The sequence below is a fragment of the Rhipicephalus microplus genome, chromosome 6, assembly GCF_043290135.1.
Source record: "Rhipicephalus microplus isolate Deutch F79 chromosome 6, USDA_Rmic, whole genome shotgun sequence".
Lineage (NCBI taxonomy): Eukaryota > Metazoa > Arthropoda > Arachnida > Ixodida > Ixodidae > Rhipicephalus > Rhipicephalus microplus.
In genome coordinates this window covers 105,466,045-105,492,210 of record NC_134705.1, presented here as the reverse complement: position 1 = coordinate 105,492,210, position 26,166 = coordinate 105,466,045, and the positions used below count along the sequence as shown (strand labels likewise).

Below are 26,166 nucleotides of genomic sequence, written 5' to 3'. Positions count from 1 at the left end.
CAGGTGTACGCATAGGTGACATTTTCTCTCCCAGTCAACATTCAAAAAAATAATAACACAGAAGGCACATACACTTTTTGTGTACAAGACTACGTGACGAGGCAATCTGGAACCGTCTTGCACACATCGCTCAATGCAACGGCTATAGCAATTTATGGGCACCAAGCTTGGTACCATACAAAAGCTCCAATACAAGAGATGTACATAAAAATGTGCATCATACAACACAGCCATAGCGTAAAGGTTTATGCGAAAGCCTGTGAAAGGGTGATCCCCGCCAAGAGCACACATCACCGCTTTCATAAATGAATCTAAGCGCAATAAAACACGCTAACCGTGAAAGTCTGAAAATAAGCAATGATCTGCAGAGTAAGCAATAAAGGCACTTCGTATGATCTTTTAGATGAAGGGCATACTAACGGGAACACTTATTAGTCAGCATTTTTGCAACATAAGAACTGTCTACACTCGTCATCACACATTCGACAAAAGTGTGTTGATGAACATCACATTGTTTCTGCAGACAATGGCCGCCTACTTTAACGCAACTCGTAGGGAGTGTCTCTACATGACTTTGAGGATATTAAGCACCTCAACGTAAATCTGCAACGAAATATTGCACGTAGCCACGAACCCGTGCAGGTAGCTCTTAATAACCGTTACAAAAAAGGGGAATCACGGTGGCTGTCAGTGGGTTTCCTTCTTTCTGAAAAAAATAACTCATTCGACAGAGTAACCTCCTCACTCTCCTTTCCCCCATTAGAAAATTATTAGTGTGACCGACTTAGCACTTCTGCAAAGTTGTCCCCGTCGGTGTATTGACTGCGAGTTATTGGTACATTCCTGCCGACGAGAGGGGTTCGAAGAAATGAACCTTCATAACACGATTTGATTTCATCGTTTGTGCGATATTCGGGAGCATGCAGAGATTAAAGTTTGTGTTTCTGAGTGATAAAACAAAACTATGGTCCTCAGTTTTGAATACAAACAAAAATAGGGAAACTTTCATTTCCCTAGTGTGGTAACGCGTAACACTTGGAGTGCAAGCTGCGTCAAAGCGATAGGTTCAAATACCGCACACTCAATTTTTCTCAGCTTTTTGTCGTTTCTCTCGTTGCAGTAGCTTTATCTCACCCAAATTTACAATCTAGTATAACCAAGTTTTTCAAAACTTTCTTAAGAGCAATTTTTCATCCCGTAATGTCTCAGTGAGCCACGCACAAGTGCGCAGCAAAATATTTGCGGTGACCTTGTCTCCCATCTACAAAACACCGCAAAGGTTCGTTCGCCATTTATAGCGCTGGGGCAGTGTATTCTGGTTTCTTAACAGTATCATCCACTCCGTAACTTTAGTTTACAACATTCTTTTTATATTTTAGTACAAAAAGAAGTGTGCACAAAACGTGAACAGCGTGCCGCAATCTCTTTTCGTCAACCTCTAACCTTGGTAGCAATAACAAGTTGGTAATATGGCCATACAAATGAGTGCAATTGTAACATAATATAGAGAATGACTGCTTGAGCTGCAGTGCTAAACATCAGAATTTGTATGCGCCACATTGTTCTTGCGTCTCTCTCCCCACATATTACATGACCCTGGCTACCCTCACTTTCTTCATTGTCTTTCTCCTCTCCACTACTATTAGTCATGTACTTGTAAATGTACGTCATGACTGTGCTAAGCTTCATTTTCATTTTTCTTCCTCTCTGTTCTTCACCATTCTATCACGCGCTATTTATTGTTTTCAAGCTGAGTGCAGTGCAAATATATCGCTCCGGTGAATGCGTGCTTGGTTACCATACCTCGAAAGTTGAGTAGCTAAGAGGCTCACCTCCGGACTATAGCTTCACGAAAACTAATCATTTTGTTTGCTTCATTTCTTCTCAGCCACCTCTCTACACACGATCTTGTCATCAACTCTCCTCATTCTTCTTGTTCACCTCGGCCGCCATGTGTCGCGCTTTCGACGCCTAACAGGTAGATTTCTAATGCATTCGTAAAACGTTAATTATAGCATAATATGTATTGGAACAAATAACTTGCCGGAGGTCGACCGAAGACGACACTGCTCAGTCTTGGCGGGCTGGGAGGCTGAAAGCAGTATTGCAAGACGTTTAAGACACGAATGAACACTTGTAAAAATGTAAGCTGAATGTTTAATTCTACCGGAGACGTGAAAAGAAACAATACCGTACGTACAATATTACGAATACTATATTACCAATACCATAACAGAACAATACTACCATAAATGTATTTAAAATGGTGACAAGTTCTTAAAAATGATGCAACTTGTATGAAAATGAGGAGGTAATGAATTGAAGGAATGTAGAGGGGAAGTTAATTCTAGTGCTGTGTGTTGAAGTATTTGCGAAACTGATGTGAAGGAAGCAAAGTGGACGAAGTGATAACTTGTCAAATGCAGGGACCACACCTTCAGCCTAAAGAATATGAGCCGGGGTACCTACGAACAAGACTACTGATGTGGTCAACACCTCGCCCTGTTTACCGACATTAGGATATATTTGTGCGTTTTATAGCTTGCCTGTTTATCTTAAACATTACTCCAAGATATAATAAAATAATCTTTATCATTTGTATTTTTTAAACAAAGGAGCCTAATACTGTTGTCGTTTACATGAAGAAGTAGGAAACTTTTCTACAAATGCTTCAACAAGCTCCCTCCTGCTTCAACAAGTCCGAACCTTGTGCACCTCACTGCGCGCAAGGTTCATCTACGATTGTATGTGGTAATCATGCCATTACAAAAATGGCGTTCACCAGACACTCAAGTCACCTGTGGAAAAGCGCGAGATGTTAAAAATACCTTTGATATTCCCAAAGGGAATGTTGTTCAGAAGCTTGGTCGAAGAGGTTCTAGTAACTAGCGAATACACTGTAGCCATGTCTAAAACGCATCGCAAAAACATTTGCCGCCACTAAAGTGTCCTTACGTGCGGAGTAAACTTTGTAATAATTGTAGTATGGTGGCCCGGCTTATGACGTGGGAGGGCCAGGAAACTCTTGTTAAAGGACTGCGACTGCGATGGTGAAGGATCCCTTTTTGTGGATGCTTACGATTATGGTCATGTTGTTATTTAACCACAACTTAGTCAGATATTTTTCCGCTGGGACCGAACTTGTGGTTGAGGAAGTTGCGCTTGAAGCGCGCGCCAGACTCGCCCACGTCAGGTAGTGACGGCTTTCAGCACTTGGAAGCGTCATTCCTAGCCCGCATTTCTTCATGGTTCTCTTGATTGTGCCTTGCGACCTTAGGCCCCAGGGTCCACTTGACGATCCGCCTTATTCGATCCCACTTTTAGAGCACTGAGTTTGCTTGAAGACTAGGCCTATGAGCTACTGCTTCGATTACCACATTTTCGGGTTTGCCTTATGGCGAGCTCTCGGCGCTTTGTATTCCCAGGCCATCACTGCAGAGTGTTGGCGGTGAGCCCCAGAAGCTACTGCTATAGGAGCCCGCTGCGCTGAGACAATGGCTAAGCTTTTGAAATGCGTGAGTTCCGGGTGAAGACAGTGAAAGCGCACTTGCTGAGAAAATGGATCCGATGGCAGTGGAAAACATACATTAGAACAAGCCAGTCTGAATGGCGCTCAGAGTGTGAATTTCACATCCCCCACTAATGTATCTGGCCTATCACGTTTTATAGTAGGCTACACTTTTTCATATTCGGGTTGTAGCATTTCGTCTTGGTCCATCATAACATCGGCAACAAATGATGATCCCTTCAACTGTTGTTTGAAATATCGCTACATGCATATATATTGATATTCTAGGGGGCGACACGCGTGTGTACCTGACAAGGAAGACGAAGGGTTGTCCCCGCTTGATCACTGGTGAATCGGTCACGTCATTACCGCTGGTTTTGCATACCTCGAATCCGCAACCTCGTCGATACGGCGTCTCCTCTTTCCTATAACATATTTGGTGGAGGTGGAACGTTCCCCGTCTTCACCACGAAGCTTCGAAGTGGCTGCACCGTTCAGTCTCCGGCCATAGCTACCAATGACAACTCGTCAACGTCTTCATCTGTAGCTCCAGCCACTACATACCTGACGATGCCCACCCCCCGTGATCCCGGTAATTCTCCACACAACCTAGGCTGGACGTTGACTGATGGCTCCATATGTACGAGCGTGTCAGCCAGACACACCGCTGGGACCCTACCATAATGCTCACCAACGTAATTGGGAGGCACCCCACGTGTCTGGTTTGACGCCCATGAGACCGAGCTCACGAGCTGGGATACCTCCAAGCAGAGACTACGCGATATCTTTGGGGACCGGTCCGGTAGTACCAAGAACTCGCCACTCGTGTACAGTCCTTAACGAAGTCGTATGTCTCGTACATACAGGACGTGCTCGTGTTGATCCTAAAGGTGGACGACGAATTGACAGAGAGTGACAAGGTGGGTCACATACTTAAGGGCATCGCGAATGATGCCTTCAACTTGCTCGTCTACACCAACGTCACGATTGTGGTTATTATTATCAAGAAATGCCGCCTCTTCGAAATGGCCAAGAGCCGCCTTGTTCTGCCTCAATTTACGCGGCTACCAAGCACGGCTGTTACATCCACCTGCACCGATCTTGTTGCCGCACCACCCATGTAGAAGAGTGTGACACGAATAGTTCGATGGGAGCTTGAGGCGTCAAGTCCGATACCATTTTCTCTACAACCGCTCATCCATGGCACCGCACGAATGCCTCCAGCTGTCTCCGTTATTCAAGCCTTCGTGAGGCAGGAAATTGCAAAGCTCGGTTTTCCTGTGGCCTGCTCTGTCTCCCGACTCGTCTCCAGGCCAATGACAACAAATGCACCACGCCATGACTCACATTTTCTTCCGCGATCCCGCAGTGCGGCAGAATGGAGAACTGCAGACTACAAACCGATATGCTTCAGCTGCCACCGAGTTGGCCATAACTCCCGCTACTGCCGCAGCGCCTGCATGCCCTCAAACTGGAGCCCATTTTCCTCTCCTCGCCTATACGAGGACTCCCGTCGGTATTCGCCCAGTCGTGTGTACCCTTCTTCCGACGTCCCTAACAGCCGCTCCACCGCTCGTTCGCCGTCACCTTAACGCCATTGTTTCCTATCGCCCATACCACGCCGCTGTACGTCGCTGGTCAACTATGGATCCTCTCCGACGGAAAACTAGACTATGCAGCTCTGGGGGTAGTGCTGCATCACTTGCGACTGATCGAAATCCTCTGTTGACGCTCCCCACTAATAGAAGCTTGATTGAGGTGTCTGTGGATGGTATTTCTTTGACGGCGTTAGTTGATACCGGAGCTTAAGTGTCCATAATGAGTGCTCATCTGTGTCGCCTGCTCAAAAGAGTCCACATGCCTGCAGCGACTAAAGCCCTCCGTGTAGCGGACGGTGGAACTGTGGCCATCACTGGAATGTGTACCGTTCGTGTCAGCATTACTAGCCGCCATGTTCCCGTTTTATTTACGGTGATTGAAAATTGCCTTCATGACTTAATCTTCGGCATCGACTTCCTATCGACGCAATATGCTCTGATAGATTGTGCCGCCGGTACTTTGTGCCTAGAACTTTTTCTTCTCCCGGATTCTCACCCTGAACTCCCGAACAGCCTGTGCACCACCGACTTCTTGTGGATACCACCTAAAGCTCTCACATTCGTTGAATTGACAACACCCTCTCCCGTGCTCGATGGGGATTATTTCGTGACGTCGATTACTGATGATCTCCTGGCGCATGACATTACTGTCCCACACTCCCTCGTAACCATGGCTTTAACCGAACATACTTACCTGTTATCAATTTCTGTTTCAGAAAGCAAGTGCTACCCCAAGGAATTTTGGTCGCCACGCTGACCCCTAATTGACGACCACGACATCTGTTTTATGGCAGACGTATTTCCCGAGCACGCACATCACTCGCAGGATGTCACGTGCCTCGATGGGACCTTACGCTCCATGATTGCGCCGGACCTCGAACCGGAGAACTCAGCGGTGATATGCCGCTTTCTGGCTTCATACCGCGACATATTTGATATGGACAGCCGTCAGCTCGGCCAGACTTCACTCGTCAAGCACCGCATTACCAGGTGATTCTCATCCCATTCATCGGCGACCGAACCGGTTGTCTGCCACCGAGCGTAAAGTAATTCGACAAGAATACACCAAGATGTTAGCCAAAGGAACTACTGAACCCTCCTCGAGTTCTTGGGCGTCCCCCATTGTGCTCGTTAAAAAAAAAGATGCCACGTGGTACTTCTGCGCGGATTACCGTCATCTGAATTCAATCGCGAAAAAGGACGTTTAGCCTTTACCCCGAATCGATGACGCTCTCCATTTTCTCTACGGTGCCCGATACTTTTCTACAATAGATCTACGTTCCGGGTACTGGTAGATTGCTGTCGATGAAAAAGACCAAAAGAAGACTGCATTTGTAACACCAGACGGCCTATGTTAGCTCAAGGTAATGCTGTTTGGTCCATGCAATACCCTAACCCCGTTCACGTGCATGATGGACTCTCTGCTACAAGAGTTCAAATGGTCAACATGTCTTTCTCTTCTTGACGATGTCGTTGTATATTCCCGAACATTTGAGACCCACCTTCAGCGTTTGTCAGCTATTCTCGACATATTCCGCACTGCAGGCTTTCAATTGAACTCGTCGAAGTGCCACTTCGGACGCCGGCAAATTACAGTGCTGGGCCACCTTGTCGACGCCTCTGGTGTGCAGCTGGACCCCTAGAAAATTCGTGCAGTCACCAGTTTTCCTATACCCCATTCATCCAAAGACGTTTGGAGCTTTGTTGGACTTTGTTCCTATTTTAGAAGGTTTGTGAAAGATTTCGCAACCATCGCTCGGCCCCTCACAGAGCTTCTGAAGAAAGACGTCACATTTACGTGGGGTACCTACCAAGCAGCTGCTTTTTCTCACCTAATAACGCTACTGACGACTACGCCTATATTGGCTCACTTTGACCCATTCGCTCCGACAGAAGGCCGAACCGATGGTAGTGGTCATGGAATGGGAGCCGTCTTAGCCCCATGCCATCAGGGACACGACCGCGTTGTCGCCTACACTAGCCGCCTTCTCACAGCTGCTGAGCGCAACTATTTCATTACAGAGCGTGAGTGTCTTGCTCTTGTTTAGGCAGTCTACAAGTTTCGCCCATATTTATATGGCACAAATATATAACTGACCATAGACATATATAACTGACAAATATATAACTGACCAAAGATATAACTGACCATTATGCCCTATGTTGGCTTATGTCACTGGAGGATCCTACTGGCCGGCTCAGGCGCTGGGCTTTGTGACTGCAAGAGCACACCTACACGGTGACGTAAAGTCCGGACGCCTACATTAGGACGCAGACTGCCCGTCCTTCTACCCGGTTTCTGAGTCTAGCACTATGCCTGACACCGACACCGAGCGCTGCGTCTTTTCCTTTTCGCAAATGACATGCATCGCCCCGCCGCGGTGGTCTAGTGGCTAAGGTACTCGGATGCTCACCCGCAGGGCGCGGGTTGGAATCCCGGCTGCGGCGGCTGCATTTCCGATGGAGGCGGAAATGTTGTAGGCCCGTGTGCTCAGATTTGGGTGCACGTTAAAGAACCCCAGGTGGTCTAAATTTCCGGAGCCCTCCACTACGGCGTCTCTCATAATCATATAGTGGTTTTGGGACGTTAAACCCCACATATCAATCAAATGACATGCATCGGTGACGAGCAGTGCCATGATGCGTCCTTGCGTGCTATCATTGAGTATCTTGAACCACCATCTTCCAATCAGTCCCATCGCTCATTCATGCTTCACGATGGTGTGATATACCGCCCAAGGTTTGAGCCTTATGGACCGGCTCTGCTGCTTGTCATTTCGAAACACCTTCGCTCGGAAGTTCAGCGTGAACTTCATGTCCTTCCAACTGCTGCTCACCTTGGTGTGTCACGCACATATGACCGAATACGCCGACGCTTCTTTTGGCCAGGGCTTCCACGCTCAGTCAGAAGATACGTAGTGGCTTGTGAGAAATGTCAGCGCAGCAAAACACCACCGACACTTCCCGCCGGACGCCTCCAACCACTTCTTATTATGTCAGAACCGTTCTTCCGCGTTGGGTTGGACCTACTTCGTGCTTTCCCCTTGTCTTCCTTGGGTAACAAGTGGATAGCCGTGGTCACCAACTACGCCACGCGTTATGCCATCACACGAGCTCTTCTAACAAGCTGCGCCACAGATGTCGCCGACTTCCTCCTCAAGGACGTCATTTTGCAGCACGGAGCCACACGGCAGCTGCTTACAGACCATGGTCGCACCTTTTTGTTGAAGGTCATAGCCGACATCTTGCTGTCCTGTAAAACGCGACATGGGCTGACTACGTCATACCACCCGCAAACCATTGGGCTCACGGAACGTCTAATCTGAACTCTAACAGACATGCTCGCTAAGTATGTTTCTATCAACCCCATCAACTGGGATCTCACGTTGTCGTACGTCACATTTGCCTACAGTTCTTCACGCCATGACACTGTCGGTTACTCTCCATTTTTTCTGCTGTTCGGCCGAGAACCAACATTTCCTCTAGACACCGTTATACCGTCCCCTGGAGTACCGACCAGTGAATATGCCATGGACGCTATCACTCGGGCCGCTCACGCACGCGAAATCAACCGTACTCGCCTTTTGACCTCTCAGAGAAGCAACGGCGCTTGTATGACCAACGACACCGCAATGTACACCTTCTGCCCGGTTCTTTGGTCCTGCTCTGGTTTGCGACCCGTCAAGTTGGCTTGCCAGAAAAAACTGCTTAGTCGCTACACAGGTTCATACCGAGTCCTTCGTGTGGTTACTCCTGTAACGTATGAAATTGGTCCTGCCACCCCGTCGCCTTCATGTGCCCAACAGGCTACCGATATTGTACATAATGCGCGCTTGAAGCCCTACAAATCTCCTAGTTACGTTGACATTTCGATGCGCTGAGACGGCGCTTGTGTCGCGGGGGTCATGCTACTTGCATACATATTGATATTATAGGGGGCGACGGGCGTGTCTGCCTGATGAAGAAGACGAAGGGTTGTCTCCGCTAGATTCCTATTCGACGAAATCAATAATTGTCTTATCTGAACGAGTGACAAACAACTATTGCACTCTTTTCATTCAGCCTAGGGTGTCTCTTTCTTTGTCTTTCTTTTTTCTGGTGGGTGGATTCGATATTTAAAAAAAATGTTACTGTATTAAGTCATCGATTATTGGCCGATCCCCCTGAGTGGGTACGAGCCACGGCTGTGGAATCATCATCATCATCATCATCATCATCATCATCATCATCAGCTAGATCGCTGGAGAACTGGTCACGCCATTACCCCTGGTTTTCAATACATCTAATCCCCCGCCTCGTCGATACGGCGTCTCTTCTTTCTCGTAACAATAATATGCCCACTTGATTCGACATCAAATATGTCCGGAATCATGTTATTCACATCAAATTTAAGTATACGTTGTCATTAGGCCTAAGTGAACAGGCAGGAAAAAGCGAGTAGGCAAAGGCTCTTAATTTATATCAGCTTTTAGGTGCCACTATGAATAAATCTAAATTCAACAAGCAGTCAACTAGACGTAGTACTCATTCACAATGGTGGGAGACTGACTGTGATTGCGACTATAGGCGACGAAAGGCAGCATGGAAGAAAATAATCCACAACCAGTGTCCGCGTAATTGGAAAGACAATATAAATGTTGCTGCTGTATTCAGATAAGCAGTCAAGAGAGCAAAAACACAGTACAACTCTAGACATTACAGTTATATGTCAGAGACAAAAAATAGGAAAGCCCTTTTTAGGTTCTTAAGATACAGAAAGATTGTTCTGACACCAATTAGTCTAGAATCGATTTGTTGATGACGATTAGAATTGTCGCAGTCATCGGAAGCAATTAGGAAAAGTAATTGGGAAAGGAAGATAGCTTTACATCGGTTCTACCCCACCTTTTGCGGGATACAGAAAAAGCTGATGATACAAGGCAACAACACTACAAGAATATCAGAAGTAGTACAATCCCTACCAGTTTCATCTCCAGGCCCTGACTCGTACATCGCTGTACTTGTGTTAACAAGTACAGCGATGCTAAAAATTATGGTTGATTTGTGTTCCAGCAACATCGTTAACTGTATAAATTATTCTATAGCAAATGCCTGGGTGCATCCTGACTGGAAAGTTGCCAAAGTAACACCACTACTTTAAAAACAAGGAGCTTGTTCTGCTATAGACAACATTAGACCTATTTTTCTCACATCTAGTCTTCTAAAGCTATTAAAACGGGTTTTATATTGACATTTTAAATATGAATAAAGCAAAAAAATGGGGATTTAGACCTGGCTGCTCTATATAGTGTGCGCATCTTGACCTGGAAGCTAAAATAAGCTTGCTCGACACAGAAACAAATATGCCACTTTTGTGACCTTAGATATTTCTTAGGCATACGACAGTGTGAAGCATGCCATCTTGATTATTAAACTTCAAAACGTTAACATTTTCGAATATATAATTGCATAAATTTGAATTTTTTAATGGACGCAGAATGCATTGTTTGCAGAATGGGCTATCTTCACAATAGTACAAACAGACAAGAAAAGTTCCTTGGGCATATGTTCTTTTACCCATTTTATTGAATATATTATCATGCTCTATCGCTACTCACGGTAAAGTGCAAGTATATGTATACGCAGACGATATAGCCTTCTTTTCAGGTTCATATGGCATACACTCGTTGTACAACATTTTACAAACATATTTGAATGCTATTGCAGTATAGCTTACTGACGTGCGCATGATCTAAATAGTTAAGAAAAGTGCTCTTCTTGCACTTCAACTTAGTTCTCCTACACGAGCTGGACAATATTCCACAGGTGAACTCAATAAAATATTTGGGTATAATATACACTGCGAATTCTAATTGAAGTTCACATATTGAGTATATCGCGTCTAAGGGAATACGTGCGATTGGGTTGCTCACGAGAATCAGCAATTGTCCAATTAGAATGCGTAGAATAGCTTTGATGCTGACATATTGCATGTATGTACACCCATTATTAGAGTATGGATGTGTATTGTTCTGTGGGGGACCCACTTATTAAGTCCTTTTCTTTCTATAGAGCTTGAGGCATTGCGCCTGTGTTTAGGCTTTCCTAAGTTTGTCAATACTAATGTTCTTTATGATGAAGCATATCTGCCGTCTTTACAAACCAGGTTTCGCATGCAGACTGCTCAAACATTTCTGAACATCTTTGCATTGTCAAAGAGATGCTCCCAATATGTATTCATAAGCAAGCCTTCAATATTTTTTATAGTGAGTGGTGTCGGCTACGGCAACCTCAAATACTTTATATGTCAAAACTGTTCACCCATGTAGAAATCCTACGATAAGAATATATTTTGACAATGTATTTCCTAAGAATGCTAAACTTTTGCCAATAATATATTTGAATGGGTTCCGCAGAGACCTTCTCAATAGTCTACAGATAAGTTCAGTTATAGCTACAGATGCTTCCACTAATGCCGAGAAAGCAAAAGTGGCCACCAACAGCATTAGGTAAATCTTATTCACTACGACTGTCTGAATTTACGCCAATATTCCAGAACGAAGTAATGGCAGTGATTTTGGTCATACGCAAGCTACCAAGATATATCTCTTCGGCTGTTACACTGACTAATCCTTTGTCAGTTCTCACTGCTCTAACCGCACCAAATACATCGCCTTGTTGATTATAATTCCGTACGTATATACCCAGTCACGTTCGTGTTAACCTAATGGTTTGAGTGCCAGGTGACGAAAAATTAGTACTAAATAAAGCGGCGGACACACTGGCGGCAGAATCAATTCAAGGCCCCGTGCTGAGTATTCTAAGTCCTGCTGCCTATATATAATCACGCTATTTTGAAAAATCTGTATACAGCAGGAACACACAAACTCGTCTCTTCTAAATGGCGCAGATTTTCTGCACCTTCAGTTTCAGTGATACAGCGCGTAGTGTCCCCTAGATTGCGATACAGGATTCTACCTTTAAACGTTTATTTATACAGACCTGGTTTTCTTTCTTCCCCTATTGTCACTATTGTACACAATCAAAAACTATAGAGCACTTTTTCACAGAATGCCGCCGATATCAAAACTTAAGGCAAAAATTTCTAATACCAGCTTTTCAAAAACATTAGCTTAAACTAGCTGAAATGTTAGTACACCCCTTAGGGGCTTTGGCATTAGGTTATTGCAACAGGTACATATATGGAGCCATATATAACTATAAAAAAGAATCAAAACGGCTACCATGCTGATCTCATAAGTACATACTCATTGCTTCTTTCGTCATTATTTTATTTCATGTATTTGCTGTATTTTTTATTTCGTAATTTTTTTTTCATTTTTTTAATTTATAAACGATTTGTAATACCTACTTAGCACAACTTAGCTTTTAATTAATGTAAGAAATAATTAGGCATTCCATTATCTTTTTTTTTTCTTTCCAAAAATCTTACTGCCCTGGTATTCATGGCCGATCCCCCGTAGTGAGTTAAGCAACCAACTCGGCACACGTGATGAAAGCCTTTCTGAAATCATCGAACAAGTGTACACGCTTAAGGTGGACAAGACGCGACCATAAGAAGCTTGCTGCGCAAGCTCCTAAATCAACATAAGGGCGAGCTGCTTCTACAGCACACATGATATTGTCATGCAGCAGTGTCGGTGAGTCCCATAATATGAACAATAACATTCACCGTACCCACGTCTCAACAAAAATGTGACACGATGGCAATAAAAATATGAGCGACACCCAGAAAAGAATGCTTTATGGCAAGTTCAGTTGCTGCATCGCCGGTCACAGTAGAATACGAAATTACACCTCTCACACCTAAATTTTTAAGACTGAAGAAAGCATGGAGCTGGGCAGTCTTTTGCGTTTTGTTTGTCTGTTTTTATTTTCTGCTTCTGTTCTTTCTTTTCTTGCTTTCCGATTTTCGGCGCATTATTTCTTTTTCTATTTCTATCATCATGAATGCACTTTAGGAACGAAAGAATACTTACCAAACTTCATAACAGCTAATTAGCCATAACACAAATACATTTGTAGAAATGCATGACAACGCAATAAAGCAATAATAAATAAATGATACGCGACAAAGCGCCGCGTTCACTCTCTTCGCTTAGACCAGTGTTTCTTTTGGCCCCTCAGGCAAACTTTCGTATGACATATATGTTTTACGTGACATGAATGCGCGACATTACACTACCCGTTTTTATCACGATAGCAATTAAATCGACACTATCGGCCGGATTTCGCTGCCAGCGTCGGCGTCGATGTCATAAACCGTGTATATATATATATATATATATATATATATATATAAATAAATATATATATATATATATATATATGTGTGTGTGTGGGTGAAAACACAAGGGAAAATTCGGAAATAAAACTCCGGCAAATAAAATCGAGCATGAGACCTCCACGTCGTGAATGCGAGGCGTTACTATTGAGCTACTGTGTGGAACCTCCTTCGACGTTCAAACGGCAAGCTCTATATGCCTATCACTTACCGGTGTTGGCGGGCATCTCGGGGGGGAGGGGCTATCGTGTTTTCAGCATTATGAGCAAGATGGTGCAGTGAGTGTGCGCTGGCTCTCATTTCTCATGCGTACTTTGGCATTCGTAAAGAATGACGTAGTGTACGCTTAATCGCACGCTCTTATCTTGCAGTGGGCAGGATCGTAAGTCTCGTACGTATTCTGTTGTATTTGCCGGGTGCACAAAGGTCACTGCAATCGTTGCGCATCATCTGTTTGCGAAAAGGGAGCGCTTTTTAGACAGGGTGAATTAATACCTCAAACGCTAATTCACGTTCATCTGTACTTGTGAGTACGTTTCGTGCATCATTTGTGCATGAGAAACGCGGGGCACGTTTTCATCTGCTTGTCATTCTGCGAGTGACCTTCCGATTTGTTGCTATCGCATTCATTGCTTTGCCTTTGCGGCAAAGCTGTGCCTTTTTTTATATATTGCGCGGTTGTTTTTTTTATTGCCATTGGCATACACTCTAGGTCTATTATCAAAAAGGTAGTTTCTAGTCTCAATTTTTGATTCCTGAATGAAGCGTATTAACAAGCTCAAAGGCACACACTGACATGAACTTGTAATGCTTGGTAATTTTTTGTCTTACAGCCGCTCTTTTGGGATTGATTGATTGATAAGTGGGGTTTAACGTCCCAAAACCACCATATGATTATGAGAGACGCCACAGTGGAGGGCTGCGGAGATTTCGACCACCTGAAGTTCGTGAACGTGCACTGGAATCTGAGCACACGGGCCTACAACATTTCCGCCTCCATCTTAAATGCAGCCCCCGCAGCCGGGATTCGATCCCGCGACCTGCGGGTCAGCAGCCGAGTAAATTAGCCACTACACCACCGCGGCAGGGCTCGCGTCTTTGGGAAGCATGGAGAATTCATTAATGATCGCTAGTTAATGCGCATATAAATGTATTGCGTTATGTTTTATACTTTTGAGCCTTATTATATGCTTCGTTCATATGCTATTATCTGTGTGACTACAAGTGGCGTTTTATTCCTGGTGTTGCGTCTTGTTGTATCTATGATTCCTTTGCGAATAAACGTTCCTGTTTCAGGAAGTAGTTTCTCTACTGACACTATTCGAGCTACGATAGAAGATAAAGGGGCGCTCACCTGCAGTTGCCTTATCGCACGAGATTATTTCGTGAACATGCAGTCGGCTGTATAGCTTGGTGAAATGGCTATTTTTACTGTAACAAAACTGCGTAATATCTATGCACAACAAAAACAAACGCACGGGACAAGCGCTCACTGTGTGCCAACGCTTGCAATTTGTGTTCCTCTACGAGACCTTGCTTTTCACCGCTGTTTATTGTCACAGAGTCGTGACGTCGACGTAAGGAGTATACTGTGGGTCCAAGGTGACAATTATTTGTTCTGATTTGAGGCCGGTAAACAGAAGGTCTGATTACAGCCATACATACTGGCACTGTTAGCGGCTAGCAGAGCACCGGCTGTCGATTAACTGACAAGCGGCTAAACTCATTGGCTTTTATTTATGTGCGGTCCAGTATGTCAGCGCAATCGCTAGCGGCCACGTATGTTCCAGAATATTCTCTGATGTTCACGTTGTGCACGTCGTCTCAATAAATTGCCCTAGTTGAGTCCTAAAGCTTTTTTTAACACTGCAGAAAAATTTTCCGCTGAGAAAGACAGTGTTATGAGGTGATAACAAAACGGGAGGACGGCTTAAGGCAATGTGGAAGTACAAAAAATTATGCCAATAACAAAAGAAAACTTGCCTGACTTGGCCCAGCAACAATTGTTTCAGGTGTTGGGGTGGGCGGACGCTGTAGAGAGTAAAATGCCATTGTTGAGACAAAGCCCAGTAAAGTATATAATCAGAAATTTATGTCATTTTTAACTAATCCTATAAACCAGCATTAGAGATATATTTATTTTTTTATTTATTGCATACTTGCATCGCTCGCCCCATTGGACATTACAGCGGGGGGGGGGGGGTTGCATGCAAAAATATACAAAGTAAACGAAGACACCCACAAAGCGTGGTAACATACATCGTTATCCAAACTGTTTACAACATCAGGCAATGGGGAATTTCATTTTCCAACGGCTCGTGAAAAAACAAAGGTGATCTCAGAACTTCACTCTTTAAAGCGAACTTTCAGTGCTACGTCACGTATTGACAAAATGTATGTGGATAACTTCATATTTTTTCCTCGCTCAATGCCGGTTTTACAGTATTATACAGCGTGAAAAAATTCTAGTTTATGGTTTTTCCGCAGATCTTGCCAAGCCTGCCATGATAACTTATGTTTGTTTTCCGTTATGCATAATGTTCTATTGTTTTGAGTACAAACATAACCGCCTTATTTTGCACCCTTTCAAGCTCCTTCGTTAGATCGGCTGTGTGCGGATCACCACAAACACAACCGTAATTAGGTGTGCTGCGAACGTACGTCAAATACAGTTGCTCTTTCGATTCCTGTGGTAACTGACTGAAATTACGGCGAAGAAAGCCCAGTGTCCTTATTGCTTTATACTTTAATGGACCAAATCTGTGTATTAAGTCTAAAATAAGACGTTATGAAAATACGTAGATATTCATTTACACTGTTCAACTTTTTTAATGTTCACAATTTTCACCGTATACATGCAAGACTGATATATGCGTTTCTCCAAAAAGATGACGTGAACACACTTTTGAAGATTTATGAACATTTTACATTCACCCCACCATGACCTTATTGTGTCTAGATCAACCTGCAGTAAAGTAATATCAATCTTTTTGCGTCTAACTGTGCAAATTGCACAGTCAACCTCAAACATTTTATATGATGATTTCACGAGATATACAGCATTGTTAATAAAAACAAAAACAAAAAAGTGACCCAAAACTGATCTATGCGGATCACCCGAAGTCTCTGGAGCATGCGCAGAAGAGAAAATATCGAGCGCCACAGACTGCCTCCTTGCACGAAGATATTCGGCAACCCATGAGGCAACAAATTCATCTACCTTCTTTGAGTGTAGTTTTGAGATGAGGAGATCCTGTGTAACTGCAATAAATGCTTTTCTTTAAATTGTGGACAACAATATTTGGGCTGTCCACGTTCATTGTATCACACCCAGACCAAGAAAAAATGCTGTCGCATTCTAATCCAGAATTAGAGGCCACATGCGCGCCTATAAGCGCTTGCCCACGTGCAGCCAGATCGAAAGTGGAATATCATTTCAGGTTATCAAGAACGGCATTAGCGCCCTCAGACGTCCGAGGAGCGTACGTAAAATTGTGACATATTTTGTAGGAACTTCCAGCACTGCCGCATCGAACGTAAATGTTAGCCTCAATATTAGGGACACCCGCTGCTTCACACAACAGCTGAGCGTGGACAATCAGAGGGTTTTGGACAACAACACGTTGGTATTGCAATCTTACGACGATGTGTTCTAACGTTTCCAGCAGTGATCCTTGTGACATGCTGAAGACGTGGGTGTTTTACAAAAAAACTCGTCAAGCTCATGCTTTGTTTCTAACGCCCATGTTCCAAAACATCAATTTTCCAAATGCTACAGATCATAACACTATATACAGAACCACTGTTGCTGCAGCCTGACAGAGCAGTGCAGTTGCAAGGTCGGTCAGCCCTATTGCCGTAGAAGAGGAAGGGAAGGAAAATTGCCTGTGAGTGAAGGCGCTCACTTCACCTTTCTGTGAACGTTCGATGCACAACACACGCGTGTACATCAGCCAAGTTTCATTAAACGTCAGGAGAATCACTTGATTTTATCAAAGTGCAATAGAGTGAACCCACTGCCCTTTGACACCCAAAATACGAAAGCCAGGCTTCGAGGACGTCGAGTAGGCTCTGTGAACTCTCTTCGCGCTTTTATGTTTCACTAGAACATCATCATAAGTAGCTTAAGCTGTAGGCAAAAGTTCTTGTTGCCTTTCTACACTCTTTTATTCGACTCATGATCTCCTGTAACATCTCCTTTTTCTGCGTCACCTTGTTCCTCTTCATCAAATATGTACACCTACAGGCAGCTATTTCTTTCCGAGACATTCACTAGAAAATTAATTTCGCAGAAGGTGCATATGCTCGTCCGTGTACAAAGATTCGGTGACCAGGTAATCTGGAGACGTCTTGAACACATTATGGTATGCAGCGGCTATTTATTGCTTTGAGTACCAAACTAGTTGCCAACAATTCAATGAAGTAAACACTCGTTGTTATGCATAAGATATTGCATGAAAGGTTCCGCACAACAGATGTCTATAAAACGTTGCGCTACACAAGCGACCATAGCGTAAATGACTATGCGAAAGCCTATGACTGAGCAAATCCATCAAGGGCGCATATCAACTCATTGCAGAAAATGAATCTAATATCGATGAAAACAGAGCATCCGCGATTGTTCCGATCGTGGCACTTGCCCGGAGAGTAAGAATTTAGTGTAGCTCATTACTATGTTTTGTGTGTAATGCATACTAACAAAAGCACATGTGAGTCACCATTCTGGCGATACAAGAACTGCTTCTACCCGCCATTACATATTCTTCAATGCTCTATAGATGAACACCACATTTTATCTGTAGACCATGCGCGCTTCCATCGTCACAACCGGTAGCGAGTGTCTCGACGTCAACACGAGGACAATGAGAAAGTCAACATGAATCTGCAATTAAATAATGAAGGCAGCCATTAGCCGGTACAGTTGGCTCCTGATAACTGTTACAAAAAGATAGGATTCCTGCGCTTAGGCATCGGTATTGTCGCTTCCAGAAAATTGTACATACAACTGTGCAACCTCGTCACTCTCCTCTCCCCCCCTCCCAACCCTCGGAAGACGATAGGCGTTACCGACCTAGCACAGCTTTGATCGATTTATGTCGACGAGAGAGTTTGAAGAAATCAACCTTCGTAACACCAGTAGGTTTATTAGTTTCGTAGATTATTCGGAGGACGCAGGAAGTAAAATTTGTGATTTCAAACAAAAATAAAACAAAAATATACTCCCTATATAATAATACAATATGCAAATAGGAAAACTTTGATTTGCCTAGTGTGGTAACGTGTCAGGCTCAGATCGCAGCGTGCGTCGTAAGTGTTGGGTTTCAATCCCGCTCACTCATGTTCTCTCAGCTTATCTTTATTTGTGCTGTTCTAGTGGCTTTTTATTAGCTAAAATTGCAATCTGGGTACGACCAAAACTCTGAAAACCACCTTAAACGCAAGATTTCAGCCCGTATTAAGGGTCTGAGTGCATCGCGTAAATGTCGAGCAAACGTTTTGCAGCGAGCCTATTTCCCATTACCCAGTGCCACCGAGGTCCAGTGGCACTGGGTAATCGGAAATAGTGGCCATGTGTAGCACTGGGGCAATGTTGTTGGGCTCGTCAACAGAATCATCCGCACCCGAAACTTTGTTTCGCACGTTCTCGCTATACCGTAGTAGTAGTATAGAAAGAGAGCAAGCAAAGAAACTAGAAAACATGAAGCAATGTTTTGTTCACTACCCTTTGGCACTGGCGGCAGCAAAAACTTGGTAATAAGATCATTGATTGTATTACAGATAAGTGTAATGGTGTTATGGATGAAAGAAAAACTCTTTGAACTGAGATGCTAAACATCAGAAAATGTAGGCGCCGCACTATTGGTGCAGCTTCCAGGTTACCAACCTTTTTTCAGTTCTGTCCTCCTCTTCACTACTTCTCTTTGTCATGCACTTGCGATGCAGCATACAAGTGATGATTAATCTAAGCTCAATTTTCTTCTTTTTCTATTTTTGTTTTTTGGCATAATATTACTCGTTTTTTATTGCTTTCTTGCTGACATGAATGTAATCATACCGCTTCCCTGAATGCAGGCAGGCAAAGATCCGGAGGTGGCGCTCAACCCTCCTTAGGGGGGGGGGGGCACCATTGGGTCACTTTGACGACGGTACGGGGAGAATAAACTCCACGGCCATGTCATGGGCCCTCTGGATGACTCTAAGCTAGTCTCTTTTGTCGTGGCTTTTGAGGAGACAGTTCCAGTCGATCTCTGCCTGCTTTTTATCGTTTTCGTGCTGAGATAAATGCAATCATACCGCTCCCGTGAATGCTTGCTCCAGTCCTATGCCTTGATTGTTGAGTTATTGTGCCACTTACTTCCGGACCCTGGCTATAGAAATTTTATTCTCACTTCAGGGACAGCTAATAATATTCTATTTATTTATTTTTTCTCGCCCACCTCCCCACATCCCATCTACTCATTTTGGTCTTGCGCAGCTCAGCCTTCTTGTGCCCAACTTTCCATGACTAACAGATAGATATTCAATGATTTCGCATTACTATAAATATAGCATATTTTTCATTCGAATAAACCACTTGCCGGAGGTTGACCGAAGACGACACTGCTCAGAGTTGGGGGACCGGGAACCTGAAAAGAGTATTGCAAGACATTGTAGGCACGGATAAACACTTGCACAAATGTGAATTGAATGTTTATTTCAACCAGGAATTCGAAAAGAAGCAGTAGCGTAGGTGAAATTACCAATAATATGTATACGATGGCCAAAGTTCATAGCAATGATGCAACTTCAATGAAAATCAGCAGATAGTGAAGTCAAGAAACGGGAATGACATGGTGATTGTAGCGTTGTGTGTTGCAGTACCTGTGAAACTCATGTGAAAGAAAAAAGTGCACGGAGTTATAACTTGCCGACGACAAGAGTCACACATAAAGCCTACAGGTTATGCGCTGCAGTCTACACCAACTGATCTAAAACGCTCTTCAACATCTCGTCCGCTTTTTTTTAGATGCTACCCTGAAATAAGGAAATTATTTTTGTATCGTGGTATTGAATGTTTGATATATAGTTAGGTAATGCTGCATTCTTTTACATGAAGGGCTAGCAAATTTTTTATCCATGCTTCAACATCTGTGTTCACATTGCAATGACTAACGTGTACGCCCCATGTGAAAAATGAATAGGGGAAGAAGAAAGGAAGAATAAAGTTTGCAAATTAGAGAATTCTTGAAACTTGAAGTGTCACTGGAGCAAAACTGTCATGAAGTCGACTTGTTTTTTGGAAGGCTACCGACCTAATGTTGCAGCTATGCAGAATACGGCTGATAGACACGTTGAATTTATTGGCACATCGTATTTCAACAATTTTTCATCACTAAAAAATTAGTGCAACCTAAAAACAGGCTTGTAGGATCTAACTGGCAGAAAAATTATTCTATTGATGATGTACATGAGCATTACAATGCTCCCACCTACACATTTTGCAAATTCTTTTTGTTTGGGCTAGAATAACTTCTAGAAGGATGTCGTGACGTTAAATTGCGGGTGGTAAAAGTGCTGCACTGTTTAAAATGCTCTTTAGGAAGACATGGCATATTAAAGTTTCTCGGCTCGTGATTTCAGCAACCAGACAGTTATGTGACAAGTGGTTAAAAGCGCTGTGCCACTTAGAATTAGAGTTCTTAGAAAAGATCATTCGAAAGTCTCAAAGCTCATGGTTGCAACTGTGTTTCTTAATGCCAGCATATCATTAGGTGCCGCCACGTGAAATGCTGAAGTAGTGTCAGCAATCCAATTTTTTCACATTTTAATATTACTTAATTTCTATAGCGTAAGCTTGTTTCACTTTCTCCTGAATTTACTGCTTTCTTGGTGGACTGTCATGTAATTTTTCTTGTACGCGTCTTACTGCTGAAAATTATCTGCTTCGTTTTCATATAAGATGCTTGAAAAAAGAAGTACCTCACTCTCTTATAGCATCTAGGCTTCTCAATCTTCAAGCACTCATTTTAAAGACGATAGTCTTTTTTTGGGACCTTCTACAAAACAAAATGGTCTGTCTGTCAGCCCACGTGTCTATTTGTCAGTTTGTTCAGCCTTAACGGTACTAGTCACTTTAAACGGCACCATACAATTTCATAAGCGGCCGACCTCATCCGCAGCGCCCACCAATTTCGCTAAAGATTTAGCATTCACACTTGTGCGATTATCAACGAAAAAGCAATTATCCCGCATATCTGACGCACCCTAACAACACGTATATATTTTGTATATGAATCTTTTACTAGAAAAGGCATACATAAGTTATTCTAAAGGCCGTAGCTTTTTTCACGCGACGCTGGCCATGCAACGCTTGCAAGAGAAGGGAAGTGTTTTCAACGCTTTGCTAAGATGACACGGTGGTGGAACCTATCGTCGCCTTGCGTTTTACACTTTATCACCGCTGAGACGAGCGCGCACGCCCGTCTCACAGGCGTGCCTTTCGTTTTATGAGATAACTGGCAGATACCGCTCAAGTCTCTCGTATGACGTGACTTTTTGCGCTCGTTCGCCTCCGCTTTACGCTCGAGGAACTCTAACGCAGCGCCTCCAGAATGCCAATCACCGATTTTTTTTTGTGCAGGACACCAAATAAACGTTTTGTTTAATGTCTGCAGACACAAGACTATCGCCTTTCAATTACATTTACAGATTAACATGAAGATATGGCACCAACGTTTTTTCTAAGAGAACTTTCTGTACAGTGTTTTGAATAAAAAGTTTGATGCTATGTGTCTGTTGGTGCTAATTGGTCTTATTTTTGTGCATACGACAATTGCTATAAACAATACGTCATACATCGGAAATACCCGTGTATTTGCCGCAGCGCTATTGATGGGGTATGCATTAAATACCATGTAGTCATTATGGGGAAGTTTTTCGAACGTTAACGAGCACCCACAAGATGAATTACTAACCGGGCTTATTCTGATACCTCCACCTCCAAGGGGGCTTCCTGGCTGCAAAGAGAATAGCGCGACAATGAGCAATAAGGAATTAACGCATGTATACTCTGCTAATATACATGCTTTCAGTGTGGCTCAAATGAAAATCAGTGCTTCATAACAAGGACTTGGTAGCAAAATCTTCAGTGTAAACAGGATAACCCAAGAATTACTGGAAAACGACTTAGTCATTAGACCTCACGAGGCGCTACATTGAACCAAGCATTTTAATGTGCGGTTATTGCAGTAATACGAAATTCGCCTTATTCTTACTGTCACCACATCAATGAAAAGCCCGAAACACAAGCAATGAAAAATCAACCCTGTATTAGAAAGCGAATGTTGTTATAGCAGCTTGCTGGAAGATGATCGGGAAAATTGGGTATTCTCTGTGCTCATGCGTAGCACTCATCGTAGACAATTTTTGTGGCAAATAGAACATCGTTACATGCGGCACAAACCAAGTACTCCTTGAATTCTGGTGGCAGGGATGATGACGTGACAGTGACAGGAAACTAGTTGAAGCACTGCATGGGTCTTGGAGTAAGGTTTCTCGTTTTAGATGCTTGTGATTACGGTGATGTTTTTTTACCACAAGTGGTTGCATAGCTTGCAGCTGTGGCCATACTTGTGGACGATGAAGTTGCGCTTGAAGCGCGCGTTGGTCCCACCTGTGTCAGGTAGTGAGCATTCTTCGCTAGGCCAGGGCTCTTCAGGGCTCTTTTGCTTTTGCATCGCGACCTTTTGTCACAGGGTCCTCTTGTCGGTGTGTATGCTGCACTTCCACTTTAACAGCTCTCGGCTTGCTTCACGGTGAGCCCTTTACGCTTCGTCCTCTCTGGTTGCCACTCCAGATCTTGGCGGTAAGCCCGAGCTGCTGCTGCTGCCACTGCCGCTGCCGCCGCCGCCGCTGCCGCTGCTGCTGCTGCTGCCGCTGCCACCGCCGCCACCGCTCCTGCTACCGCTGCCGCCGCCGCCAACGCCGCTGCTGCCGCTGCCGCTGCTGCCTCTGCCGCTGCCGCCGCTGCCGCTGCTGCTGCTGCCGCCGCTCCTGCTACCGCTGCCGCCGCCGCCACTGCTGCCGCCGCTGCCGCTACCGCTGCTGCCGCTGCCGCTGCTGCCGCTGCCCCTGCCGCTGCTGCCGCTGCCGCTGCGCTGCCGCTGCTGCTGCTGCTGCTGCTGCTGCTGCTGCTGCTGCCGCTGCTGCTGCTGCTGCTGCTGCTGCTGGGTAATGGTAGTAATGCTGGGTAATGGGTAAATTTGCATTTCAGCTAATGTTCCACAGCTGATTTTGTAGAGGCACACACATGATAATGGGCATGCACGAAGAGCGACGACTTGTCTACTGAGTGGCCGCCCAAATCTTCCATGAGCAAGGACAATTATCCTGGCCACAGCCTTAAGCAAAGACGAATGTCCGGTAAAAAGCTTCATTCGAGTTACGTAAGCCACCTGGTTTTATGAAACGGTGTATGTGGACGATGAGCGCAGTTTAAACTTGCTACACAAGTCAGGAGAGTGCATCGGCATACAAAGCAACACCTCCACACCAGGGCTAGTGGTCATGATGTGATGAGATGCTTCAACTTCACGCATGTGATCCTGATGCGTTGCACTTGTGTGCGATCTTGTTATGGCTTCTACATGCAGATCGTCACGCAAACGTTTGTTGAGAGGTGGTGGTATTGTGGTCAGCGAGAAAGATACAACACCCACACGTTAAGCAAGCTTGCTTGTGCCTATGTTTGGCGTGCCAACTACGGGGGATCGACCAGTAAAGTGGCGGTTATTGAGGATGAAATAATTTCAAATTTACTTAAGGAAAACGAATAAAACAGGTGTATCGAAAACAAGAAGTTTAGCAATCATAAAGTCACGCAATAAGTATATACAGAGCATCTATAGAAATTAAAACTTAATTTGAAAGAACTAGGCTCCTTGTCAGCAGAACCTGACATGAAAATATTCTTGTGTCTCTAAGAAATTCGCAGACTGCTATGCAGACGTTCCTGTTGCTGTGGCCCCGAAAACAAGCCCCAAGGGAAAGATTGTATTCATAATTAAGAGGAATGCTTGATTTTCGAAACACCATTATTGTTCAAAATCTTTTTTATCGCTGTTGAACCATTAAAATATAAATAAAAAATACTAATGTTTTGGGGCTATTTGCAGTAAAAGGAGTGTCGATATTGCATCTGACCTAACCTGTATAAATAAAACTTTAGACGCATGCTCGGTTACAAAACTTTGTGAAAGAAACTATTCTGCCTTTTTTTTCTTCTTTTTCGCTGCATATATATATATATATATATATATATATATATATATATATATATATATATATATATGAAGAGAAGAAACGCAACTTAGCGGTTGTCCTAATTTTTTTCATTTCTGTTGTGTTTCTTTTCTTCTAAAGTACGTTTGGCCCATTGAAAACCTTTTAGTATATATATATATATATATATATATATATATATATATATATATATATATATATATTCAATTTCAGCCAGAGTCTTGCCTTGTTGAGGAATGAGGGAACAGTCTGTTTGTGCTCAGCTTTATACTTTCCTATAGGTGAGAAGGTACGTGAAAAAAGAATGAAATGAAACCATGAAATAAATTCTACCCCCCGAACTGCCTCCTTCCACTCATTCGTCCTTTTTCTTTCTCTTCCCTTTTCTCGGGATCACTGTTAAGATGTCCGCGGTCTGATTATCTTTCCTTCTACTAGCGTATTGTTCACGACCAGAGGCGCTGCATGGATTCGGCAGTCTGGTGTCGGCAAAAAACGTTTTTAAGAAGTTTAAGCCTTTAACTACTCACTGTCACTTGAACGTGTCGTTGTTGAAAGAGGGGCGCCGCGTATTGCCGCAGAGGCTGGCGAGTGGGTGCAAAGTCAATTCTGGCCTGCTCCCGGATAACGCAAATGAGAGGACTACCGCAAGGCTCAGTGCCGCCCCGGTGTTATTGAATGTGCTGATGAGCACCATTCCACATAACCAGGACCTAACAACATACGTTTATGCAGATGATATCTCCTTCTTTGCAACGGCAGGCACCATTCAGACGTTATACGAACGCGTGCAGTCTTATCCTAACACCCTTAGAAGTGGCTTGATAACAATTACGTTTTACGGAATCCCAGTAAATGTGGCCTTTTTGCCTTCTTGAACCGGCCTGTGCATATCTCATTATTTTGCCACTCTGTGGACATACCACAGGTGGAATATATTGAATATCCTGGGGTAATTTATCACTCATCTCTAAAGTGGCGCCAATACATTGATTATACATAACTGAAAAGGGTGTGCGAGCCCTCGGCCTGTTGCGCAGGATAAGCAACTACTGAATAGGCATGAGAAGAGATACACGAGTAATGATATATCGAATGTATGCTCATCCTATTCTTGAATTTGAAATCGTGCTTTTCGCTGGTGCTCCAGCCTACAAAATCCGGTCTCTCATTCTTTTAGAAACAGAATTGCTACGCTTATGCCTTGGCCTTCCTACAACAGTTTCAAACTGCACTTTATACCTAGAATCGAAAGTCTCTTCTCTTTCGCGCAGGTTTCGTATCTTAACTATTCAGACGTTTTTCAAGAATTTACAAGTCACTGCTCCAGCAGTCGGAGGCAGCATTCATATCCTCTTCGCAAATATTTTTTGGTGTTAAATGGCCATGGTTTAACAAACCACAAGTTATATTTGTACATTGTTTACTGGACCCTCTGAATGTACGTATCAGCGAGATAAGGCCGACTAGCGATAATTCAACCTATGTGAATCTTC

At 43.8% G+C, this 26,166-nt stretch overlaps 1 protein-coding gene across 1 annotated transcript in view; it reads right to left on the bottom strand.

Annotated features, from left to right (window-relative positions):
* LOC142765972 (uncharacterized) overlaps window positions 1–26,166 on the bottom strand; it is a 156,535-nt gene that overhangs the window by 75,802 nt on the left and 54,567 nt on the right. The window contains exons 8-10 of the mRNA XM_075867780.1: window positions 22,345–22,386; window positions 19,969–20,016; window positions 15,374–15,421 (exon numbers count right to left, since the gene is read on the bottom strand). Of these exons, the coding sequence (XP_075723895.1) occupies window positions 15,374–15,421; window positions 19,969–20,016; window positions 22,345–22,386 (138 nt within the window). The remainder of the gene's footprint in view (window positions 1–15,373; window positions 15,422–19,968; window positions 20,017–22,344; window positions 22,387–26,166) is intronic.